Below are 12087 nucleotides of genomic sequence, written 5' to 3' on the forward strand. Positions count from 1 at the left end.
GAGAGTGAGTACTGACTAAAAACCGCCCTGTTTCTTCTCCTGCTTTTCGAGTCCCAGTAAGGCATCTAGGCAGTCCGCAACCCCATGTCAGCATTAGACCTATCTGTGTAAAATCGGAACAAGATCGTTACTAAAACGGCACGGCAGTAAGTATATTTTCTTCGAAAACCATAAAGGTACTCTTAAGCACGTTATCCTGAGTGTTCGTATGTCACAACAGCACGGTACATCCATTAAGTATATTTGCCGAGACTCCCGAAACCGAAAGAGGTCAGATATCGGCACATTTCCGAGATGTACTCTCTATCTTGCTAGATTTCATTCCGTGAAATCCTTTTAACAACCGATGATTTGTCTTTTTTGATTTTTTGACGAAACGAACGATCATTTTCAGTCCATTGTGCCACAGAGTATAAAAGTTATGCTTCTAATAGAAAGCGGTGACTACGTCCTTTTTTACTTTTAAGAGTTTGAGATGTAGTTCTTTAGCTTTGCCAAAAAATATGATGAATGAGATTTCGTATATTAAGGTACGATGTGGTTTTAGATTAAAGAGAAGAATTTATATTAACAAAACGTTAGTGAAGGCTCTGTTAAATATTTTTCTATGAGGCTTTTTTAACAGTATATCTACATATTGCTTAATCTGGTTCATTTGACACATTTTCTATGGGGCATAAGTTAATCATGTCCGCAATCAATTATAAAAACCGTTGAGCTACGTGAAAGAAATGCAAAGATACATAGAAAGGGTGTATCCTCTCTTAAAGGACCGATTAACCCATCTGTGACTCTTCTGGTGTTATAGATGTGGTGCTGATCGCTAATTATTATCATGGGATCCATCTGGTCGTTGGTGGATATCTCACAAAATTAAAGACTAAAGTGTTTAATTACTTTTAATACTAATATAATAAACGCAAACGTCGTGGCCCGGAGGTTTAATTCACCCGCTTCTCATGCATGAGAGTGCGGGATCGAAACCTAACAACGGCAAGTACCAATGTGACTTTTTCCAAGTCATATGTACTTTCTAAGATTATTTAGACACCACTGACAAACGGTGAAGGAAAACATTGTGACAAAACCTAGGATTTTATTGGCATTGAGCGATCGTGGTGATTAATGCTCAAACCTTCTGCGTGTGAGAAGAGGTCAGCAGTGGCCACTTTTAGGCTGTTGATGATGATGATGATTATGAAATGCCAACGAATACTTTTACAAGAACATGCAGCACTATGTTTTTTCATATTTTTCAACAGTTGTTTACAGTTTAACGTAACGTGGTTAAAAGTTAACCAAGTCAACTTGTTTATAGAATATAAATATTGTGGTGAACTGGGTCAGGTCCATTAGAGACTAAGCAGAAATCGATACAAACAGTAAACAGGTTCCAAGTTGCTGGTCATTCTGCCTTGTTAAAATGTAACAAGTAGTTAAAAATGGAGTACACTTAATACGCAACAACAGTTAAGTTTAAGTGTGGGAGAGTCATGTTTCGGCACGAATGGGCCGGCTCGACCGGAGTGATACCACGGCCTCACAGAAAACCGACGTGAAATAACGCTAGCGTTGTGTTTCGTCGTGTGAGTGAGGTTACCGGAGGCCCAATTACTCAACCTAATAACTTCCCAATCGTCCCAATCTCGGATTCCTCAACCACTCTTAAATCTCTAACCCCCAAAAGCCCGGCAACGCATTTGTAGCGCTTCTAGTGTTTCAAGTGCCCATGGGTGGCGCTGATTCCTTACCATCAGGTGATCAGTCTGGTTGTTCACCAGTTTATTCCATATAAAAACATTATATATTTTTGTTAGTATGTCACTACAATCTCAGACTCCTACTGTACTACTACATTACCAACAGCAAACTTTCCTCTCGATACATATTCTTTTAACAGTGAAAAAATCTTTCTTAATTTAAATTTTGACAGTTACAGAAATACAGTAAAGATGATTGGCCCTTCAGGTCAACCAATCACGTTGCTACATCTGATGTCAGTTGAAATTCTTCGTTGATGGGTAGGCAGACTCATAATATATAATTCCCTTTGTGTATGGCTTCAAAAGATTTGACGTCTCATAATTATTTTGATATCGTATTTTTTCTTGTAAAACGTATTTCTTGACAGAAAATGAAATGTTGTCGACAGGGTTTTTATTAATAAATTCAATTTTGTATATCATTTCTCGAGTTAATGACCTATATTGTGGGGAATTAGGTCAAACGTAGACGTTTTGCGTATTTCATCTTATTTTACTTTGTGTCGGTTTTCCGAGGGAATGAACAGATATATTTATTAAATACAAACATAATAATGTTTCCTTGAAGGAGCTGGCAGTACTGTGTCTTTAGTAGGTATTGTCATTTATCACTAGCCAGGAGCTTATCGAAAGAAGGAGCATATTTTCTAATTAAAAAGGCAATAATAAAAACTGCCTGACTTAGAATTCGAACTTAATATCTTATTAAATTATCTAAAATAATTATAGAGAAAGGCTCTACTAGTTTCGAGTCACAAAGGGAGTCTTCGTCATGAGCAGCGTGCGCAGACGCTATTATTACCTCATTTATAATAGTCAGACTCACAATAGTTTTACTAATGACACAATTGTCATTAACTTTAAAAAAAACTATTTATAAACATAACACCACATCACGTGACTCCAGAAATAGGGTAAAACTCCCAATAATGTGATCAATAAAGATTAATTACGACAAACACACGACACAGTAGGGTACTTGCACCTGTATACGTCCTGCCCTTTGATTGAGTTCCAACTGTGAATGGCCGACTATAATTAAACTACCTTAGCTGTAATGGAATTGTTTTGTTATTTTGTACCCAGAACCCTGTCAACGCCAAGCCTTGAGCAAGCCTTAATTATTATGGCTCCCTCCTCCGTGTGAGGAAAGGTCTTTTACAGAAGTAGGTCAATTATAGGCTGATGATGACGATCCTCTTTACATTATACCCCAAACCCTGTGCTTTGTGTCCTGTACATTGTGCCTTGTATCCTACAGGGTTTTATATAAAGTACGGGGTACCCTGTATCCATGTTTAAGGGGTACGTAATGAAATGATGTCGTCTTGAGCATCGCGGTACCATTATAGTGACTTACCAGCAAAACGTAGCGTGCTAGCGGCTCGAAGCAGGAGAAGAAATAGGGTGGTTTTTAGCTAGTAAGAGCCTGATATTTCCTTATGCCTCACCCAAGGCGGGAGTCATTGGATGATTTTCCCCCATCGATAATCGGGTACCCTGTGGTCTATACCCTATGCCTTGTTCCCTGTTTTCTAATATTGATGGCAAATTCATGAGGCCAGTGTTCAGTATTGAGTTCCTTTGGTTATTGTAAGCTAAGATTGAGTTTAAATAAATAACTGTTTGGTTGAAGTTCCCGTTGGCGGAGTATTTGTTTAAAGTTTGACAGCTGTGTATTTCAATGGAAAAGGTATTTAATTGATGTTTTGGTGTATAATTAATTTTCTATTTAAAATAATGTTATTAATAGTAATTGTTTGTTTATGTTATATTTCAGGCGATTTTATTTTCGTCATCGATGCAATTAGGAAGTTACGGTATTTAATTTACTTATTACTATTATAGAGAACGAATCTATTTTGGAACCACCCACTAATGATAATCATCATAAAGTTAGTAGGATATATTTAAGGTGTTCTAACATTACAATAGTGAAGAAATTTCGTAACATAAAGTAAACATAAAGAAGTTAAATAAACATTGACTCTACTCTCCTTAAAGTGGTTCACAAATACGCACGATGCGTCGCTTTGTTTTCATTGACAAAGCGACAGAGACAGTAAAAGAGATAGGTTCTTTTATAACAAACTCACACAGTATAGTTATTTTTTTAAACAACATAGTCTACAATATAAGTTTAGTATATAGTGTCGTATAATAATAAGTAGAGTATTACATAAACTGAAAAACAATAATACCTCTTTCCAAGTTTTAATCCATCACAAACTGCATTATTACACAACAAAGCGTGCTTCAATGTCCACGATAATAATGTCTAAGTAAGTTTGCACTTTACACTTTCAGTGTAAAATCCTTTATCTGGACGACAAACGACAAGCGCACCCCCTGGCGGTCGGCGGACGAAACTGTTTGCACGTCGCAAACCCTCGATATTGAGTTGGTGCAACTTTGCCTGAGTCTGGCTTCGAAACTAGATATTTGTGACTATGTCTAGATTAAAATTTGTATTTTAACTGCCTGGTTAAATTACATTTTGGCTATGATGGCTTGTAGAATGTTTTGTACTGTATGTTAAAAAATAAATGTTTAACTTATTCATTTTAAAAATTAAATTCATTATAAGCTTTCTTAAAAAGACTTCTTAAAAAAAACACGATTGAAATCTTCCATCGCACTGTTCCTAGATATCATTAGAGACAACTGAGAGGAGCAACTGTTTTCAATAATCCAAAAGTGATGAGAGAGACATCCCACACTCAGATTTTGTCACACACCCATAATATGAAAAAACTATAGTAATAGTGGTCCCTAACCAAACAAGAACTATTTAAAATTGGTCCATCACTTGTCACGTCACACAGGAAAAGGTTGGGAATCACTGACCTAAACTTTAATTAAACTAAATAAAGTAATTTTCGCTACCTTATAACCAAATTAAAAGTTTTTAGCTACTCATATTTAGGTATAAAACGGTACACACGTATTAATTATAAAGCAAAATTCCGTTCAATGACATAGTAGTGATGAATTCGTATCACAACTCTATTTACACTCAAGCGCGAGGGTGCCAAAATAAGAATGGAGGAAAATTAATGGGTTTTCTGACGAAAGAGCTTTTTAATTTTCGTTTGATGAAAATTGTACAGGATGCTTGTTTTTACTCGTCATTCAGAGCGAGGATTATAGACGCATATGATTTACGTGAAGAGTTTTTGTACATGGTGTTGTTTTTAATGCTTTTTGTAATAAAATTGTTTTTGTAAGGGCGTTAGGGGAATTATGGGGATTTTGGCGTTGGGTTTAATTTGCGTAATGTGTAATGGTTACTAATGTGTTTTTGGTTGTACTGAATAATTATGATACGTGTTTTGATGTATAAATATTAAATGCAACACTCTTATACATCTACGCTTCATACAATGCGGACTAACTTATACCTGTGCGACGATTTCAACAAAAACGTTTCAGCAGTTTCTACGCTATAACACAAAAAATTTTTCAGTCGAAATAAATTCTTATGAAAACTTTTAACACAACATAATATTTACAACATAATTTTCTCTTAACAATTTGATTCATGATACAAGTTATATGCTGCTAAGCAATGGAGCAGTAAATCAAATAATACGCTCCTGCGTTGGCAAGCAACCAAAAAGTATGACTTTCTTTGGAACACAGCTTACACCGGTAGTCACCAGGTAGATTAGTACATACTACATGTCAACCTATACAAAACCAGTATAAGCTGACCGTTAAGTGTACAGAAAGGTTATACAAAGCGAGACCATGATAAACTGGTGATGTTTAGCTTGATGTGTGCGTAGTTTTTGATTTTTCCTAGCTTTTGTGCAAAGAAATTATGAAAAAGTATTTTTTGTTTGTGTTGTGTGGCAAATTAGACCTTATTATAAAAACATTTTGGTATCTTTTCAATTAAATAGTGTTATACGTAGTATTGAATACTGTTGAGTTCTAAATCAAAATTCATTGTAAACCTTCTTTTGTTTTGCTTTTGTTTGTTGTCGACATTTTCATACTAAATTGTTTTAAAATCACATCAAAGCTGTTCCCAATTTAATTTACCACTCAGCGTACAGGTGACTGGCTCCAACATAAAACATAGATGAAGCAATACAAGTATAAACACGAAGCAACTCGACTGAAAATATCGCAAATAAAAAATATACGAATAATATCTACATTTGAATTCACCGAAAGTTATTTTTAGGGAACACGATCGAGCAAGTTTAATAATGCATCGATTCGAACCTTCCAAATCACTTCACACCGGCTATAATGAAAATTCCGAAATATCGATACCGATATCGTAACACGTACACCCCTATCTGTTATGATATTGGCGTTATAACAGCAAACCGTTTCAATTCCAAACTAATTCTCCCGAATATAGGGCTGTACGAGTGTATGTATTTTAATCGCGTGATTCGAGTTGACTGAATCGATTACGTTCGACTCGTATGTTCATTTGTTTTGACTTAATAATGAGGAAGAGGAAATTAAATTTGTAAGCAAAGATATTTAGGAGGGATTGATTATATGTACAAGTTAATTAATATTGTTATTACGCATGTGTGTGTGGGACTGTTTTGATTTAACAGTTGTAAATAAACATGTTTTTCCGTATATTTTTAGATTGTTATAATCGTGTAATTTCCTGATTGATTTCGTGTCTATAATTTTTTTAGTTATTGTAGGAAATATCGTGGTTTCCTTCTGGTTTTAAAATATATTTATTATTCTATAAAATACCTTCAGTGGTTTCTGCTAGCGTGGCGACGAAAAGCGCTATCAGCGCCACCACCCACGACACCCGTCTCATCTGGAACAAAAACATTATTTTATATTAATTACTGTATCTGAGGTAAAAGAGTAAAGACTCGTGTAACATCCCACTCATCATCAGCCTGTTTTCGTCCACTGCTGGACATAGGCCTCTCCAATAGCACGCCACTGAGCTCAATCTTCAGCTCTACGCATCCAACCACTACCAGCCACCTTGCGGATATCGTCACTCCACCTAGCTGGAGGGCGCCCTACACTACGCTTGCCTATGTTACATCTAAAGAGGATTAATTCAGGAGGTTTTAACTACACGTACCTACAAAGTGAACAAACAGAATAGATTGGCAGGACATGACAAGTGACAGATGATAGAAGTCGCATATATGTAGATAGGCGAACACATCAACGGATGACGTCATAAATACTACATCGCGCATATGAAGTTTACATGCATAAACATGGATGGAAAATCTCAACGAGCAAAGTTTGGGCAGAAAGCTCGCCAAACACGATCACCTCGCCTGGTCAGGCCTACTCCTTTTCTTAGGATACCTACTTTATTTTCTGTCCCCTAAAGTAGGATACATTTGTAACCACTTCTATTCTTCCCATGGGTAAGACATAATGTACTTTTCACTATTTCATTGGTAGTAATATTTTAATTTTTAGTTGTCATTGTCAAGTTTACTTAAACAATGACGATAGTTTTTTAGTTAGAATTTATTAATTATGCACTTAGTTTAGATCAAGATAAACACTGACGTCAATTCTAACGAGAGAGCGAAGAATATATGCGCAACGTCACTCTTTTTATTCCCAAAGGGACAGGCAGAGGTGCACCTGCACATTACGGCACGTAATACCACTGTACAATGTACACCCGCTTTTTACCATTTGTGTAAAAAGTTCCATGTAACAGGCGGTGAACCTATTGCCGTATACTGGGCACAATTTCAAGAAGAAATACACAATAAAGAAAGATTTAAGTCTAGCCTTATTTATTTCTCTCTGATCTAATACCCACAGAGTCAATAAAATCACAGGTTTTCATTTCACCACACACATTCAATGTGCAGTGTTACCCACAAATAAATAAATTGGTCAAACTTTTCAAATTGGATCAAATATTTGCGAGCCAATGTTTGTTTCAAATATTGGGTATAAAATGGAATGTAAGTATGTGCAGATAAATACAGTTCTTTATATATTTTTAGATAAGTTGTTTTATTTTGTATAATTCTTCTTATATTTCTTTGTATAATTGTTTTGGAATTACATAGCTTTTTTATCAGTGGGGTCGACAGAAGTGAGTTAAGAGTAAATTGGGCAAATAAACAGATGGAACACTTGATGGTAAGTGATCAGCGAGCTGTTTGTATATACCTCTCACCTTTGGGTGAAGGAGCAGGATATAATTACTCTAAGCATAATAGACTTAGACTAGACTTTTGGCATAGACTGAACGGTTGGCGCGGGGCCTGGGCAACTGGCTGACGTGCAACTTGTAGCCTTGTAGCCTTCTTTGTGCGATCCAAAAATTGTTGCTTCGGGTCTGGGAGTATGTGTATGAAAACTTATATGACAGTAAACGCACCTACGACACAGGAGAATATTCAATTTAAATAATTTAATATTACTGTAAGCATTATTAAATTAGGACGATAAAATCAACGTAATTTACGTCTATTTATTTTCAAAAATATTACCTGCAATACCTCTAAGTCCCTAAAGTATAAGATATTATAAAAAAGGCAAAAACACAAACAAAACTGAAGTAAAGCAAGCCTATCATCTCAAATGTCTCCTGAAATTGTGAAATTACAATAATATAGAGTTACGAAAGTCCCCTCCTCACCCTCAATTAGTCCTATTTACAGAGGAGGATCGCCCTCATTCAGTGTTTGACTAAAGAAAGGGTTGAATACATGTTTTACTTACTTTTTAAACGTTCAGTTACGTCATCGTTTGTTGATTAGTAGGTACTCTTGAGGTAACTAATGCCTATTTTCTAAGCTAAGATAGGTCACACTTAACATAGTTTTGGTTTTTACCCATCTTAAACTGCCACCTAATAGTACAAGTAGTCGTTTAGGTGATACGCTTAAATTTTGGTTAGGAAATGATTAGTGAAAATGGACATAAATGTTTTAAAGACAGTGATCGATAATTTCAATTAAGTTTTAAAAGGGATTCGGGCGCGTATTAAGGCTATTGGTTTGGTATTGTAATAAAGCGACTTTATATAAAGTCGCACTATTTGCATGTACTTGAGTAATAAATAGTGCGATTAATCTCACTGCCGACGACGTACCAGTCAGCCCCAAAGCATTCTTCACGCGACGCAATAACCCAATAACTCCACAACCCTTTTGATACTATCAAGGGGAAATTTTCTTTGGCCCACAAATTCGCTTCAAGTTTTCAACTCACAGAATTTTCTACAAGCATTTTATTCGAGCATTCGTAGAGAGCGCTACGAGACCGCTACGAGAGCATAATTGCTACGGGGCTACGACGCTACGGGCTACGCCATGATTGCGCGTTGGACCGCGTTCAGTGGTAAACCGACAGTTTTATATTAATTGACTTCTTTGTTTTATTTCACTGGCAACACTAACTTTTAAACGTGGCCGGTTAAATTTTGATGACACGTTTCAATCTGTGCCTTTATAGGTGCAGTTAAAAAGTTTGCCGCGGTGAACGGACGATCGGTAAAGACTTGTAATTATTGTACCTCAGTAAGGACATTAAATTTTGCTGTTCCAATGCTATGGGAGCTATTACGAGGGGTGTCGAGAAACGTTATTGCAGCGCTTAGAATTATATCGATTCAAAATGGAACCGTGCTTTTAAATTAAATACCTAAGCAATTTAATTTTAACTAATGGTAATGTTTCGACTGACTTTAAATTATGTTATACAATTTCAGAGCTACATAGTACGATTATTGAATATTTCAAGATATAAAATGATAACATTTTGATCGACACATTACAAGTGCGTTGCCGGCCTTTTGGGTTATAGGAATTTAAGGGTTGTTGGGGAATCGGGGATTCATAAGAACGGAAAGTGGGGTAATTGAGCCTTCGGTAACCTTATTCACACAACAAAATACAAGGCAAGCGTTATTTCACGTCAGTTTTCGGTGAGGCCGTGGTATCACTCCAGTCGAGCCGGCCCATTCGTGCCTAAACATGGCTCTCCCACACTCTTCCACAACCAAAGAAACTGAACAATACCAATAATCATCGTCCCATTTACCTTAATTTCACAAACGTAAAGGCACACACATACTGTACTCGACTGTACATAAAGGCAGTGGCACACTGCGCCGCATATTACTTGCATTACAACCATTACGGGTACGGCCGCAACGGTTTTATGTGCGGTGACCCGTTCACTGCGTCTACTCTGATACACCTCGAGCTACTCTATAGTGACGTCACTGTACTCGAGTTGTTTTGAAGTGATTGGTTGGGTGCTAATTTAGTTTTTTTCTGATGGTTATACTATGACGCAGTAATTGTAATGAAGTGACTAGTATTCTATTTAAGGGGGGAAAATTATCCAATGACTTCTCCCGCCTTGGGCGATGTGAGGAGTGTCAAACTCTTACTGACTAAAAACCACCCGTTTCTACTCCAGGTTTTCTAGCCGGAGCTCCGGTAAACCTGCAGCCTCGGAAGTGACTAGTATAGTGTCACATTTTGTTTGGATTCGTCTTGTATTAAATATTACTGTTTTTTTTTAATAACTTTCGTTGGAAGTCTGCGAAGAAAAAATATAAGTGCCATGCAACAAAAACTGCACAATTTCCGTACTTCGCACCTATTTCTCACAATAAGAACCAACTTCAACTGCACTTTACAAGTACTCAAGTTTCAAGATCCGAATCGAATCGATATCGTTTAGGAAAGTTACTCCGCCGTTGTGTCCCAGCCCTACAATACGAGGCGCACGTGTGTAAGCGGCTTGATTACACAGACCGAACTCACTGTTTATACATGAATAATTAAAGTGAACGGATCACAATGGCCGCGACTTTGCATCAAACGAGGCGTCCTATTAGAGTAACTGAGCTAGGAAGTTCGTTTTTGCTATTTGTATCCACAACAAAACTTTGCTATTAGCGCTGGACAAATGTTAATTTAAAACATTTTATTTGCCATGTACAAAAATAAGGCTTGGTGAAGAATGAAGCCCGAAAATGGGTCCAATAGACATCTGGGATGAACATCTAGCTTCTCTCAGATTTTCAACCATATTTTTAAATGTAATAAAGTTGAGAATAAATAAAGATAGAATGAAGTATTATCATTCCTATCACAGTTCTTTTACAACTCTGAAATACTCAATAACTACTAATTAAATTGAATTTTAGGTTACCATATTTAATTTATCTCCTGATTAGCTTCTACCAGCGCCGTTGCCCGTGATCCCGTGGCATAAATAGTAGCCTATGTATGTATTATTCTAGACCTTAATCTACCCTGTTTCAAATTTAATCCCGATCCTTTCAGTCGTTTTGACGTGATTTAATAACAAGCATACACACAAACACCAACACGCAAACTTTCGCATTTATAATATTAATAAGATTAATAAAATAGATACCTAAAGCAAATATTTATTAGTTTTAACAGAAATAATCTCTCATCATGCTCCATCACGTGTTCATTTTCAATTTTCGGTAGCTAATATCAATCCCGAAGCTACATTTAGGTTAGCAATCACAAATAACAAAAGGTATACAGACCCCAGTCTTGTTTCCAAGTCCCGGCGTAATTTACTAGACAATAATAATATATTTGGTACCGTTTATTTTTGGTTTTCCAATAAAACTTTATAGGCTACAGAAATGAGTTATTATTTTTAGCATTCTAATTCACGTTTACCGCCATACTCTGACTCATTTAATGGTTTCTTAACCCAGTCCAAAGCAATTATTTTCTAATAATGAAATGTCTATGAGTACGACAGTTAGTCAGTTTCCATTACAGTACTTTAACCCTTTATCACAAAACATAAACAACCGAAATCTATATAAACCAGTGGTGCTTTCCTGATAGTATACCGTAATATCGGCGACGATTGGAGACTTACTGCTGCAGTCAAAGACATTTGATGATTACTTAAACTGTTCCTCAGTAATGATTTTATATCGAAGACAATTGCAAAGGACTGGGTTAAGTAACCATTCAATAACTCTTAGTACGGCGGTCTGACTTTAACGAAAATTAGCAACGTCCTTCTGACCTGAACTGGTGTCCATGGGCAACATTGATAGCTTACCATCAGGTGACCCGTCTGCTCGATTGTCTATCTAATCTATAACTCAACATTAAACAATATTTTGTCTGATCCAGATATTAAATCTACTCGTATCTTTCAAAATATGCTTTAAGTCACATTATTTTTATTTCTAGAAAACGTACAAAGAGTCTGATTGCGTTCAGCCTTGGATAAGGTCAGGGACGAGCTCAGTACGGTTCTATTTCGAGCTGAACATAACCAGTTTATCATGGTCTCGCTTTGTATGAACTTTTCGCACAATCGA

At 36.4% G+C, this 12087-nt stretch overlaps 1 protein-coding gene across 2 annotated transcripts in view; it reads right to left on the reverse strand.

Moving 5' to 3' along the window:
• LOC118271670 (Ig-like and fibronectin type-III domain-containing protein 1) overlaps nt 1–12087 on the reverse strand; it is a 169145-nt gene that overhangs the window by 55484 nt on the left and 101574 nt on the right. For both annotated transcript variants that reach the window (XM_035587802.2, XM_035587803.2), the window contains exon 5: nt 6498–6567. In XM_035587802.2, the coding sequence (XP_035443695.1) occupies nt 6498–6567 (70 nt within the window). The remainder of the gene's footprint in view (nt 1–6497; nt 6568–12087) is intronic.

This window comes from Spodoptera frugiperda, chromosome 5 (assembly GCF_023101765.2).
Source record: "Spodoptera frugiperda isolate SF20-4 chromosome 5, AGI-APGP_CSIRO_Sfru_2.0, whole genome shotgun sequence".
Taxonomy (NCBI): Eukaryota; Metazoa; Arthropoda; class Insecta; order Lepidoptera; family Noctuidae; genus Spodoptera; species Spodoptera frugiperda.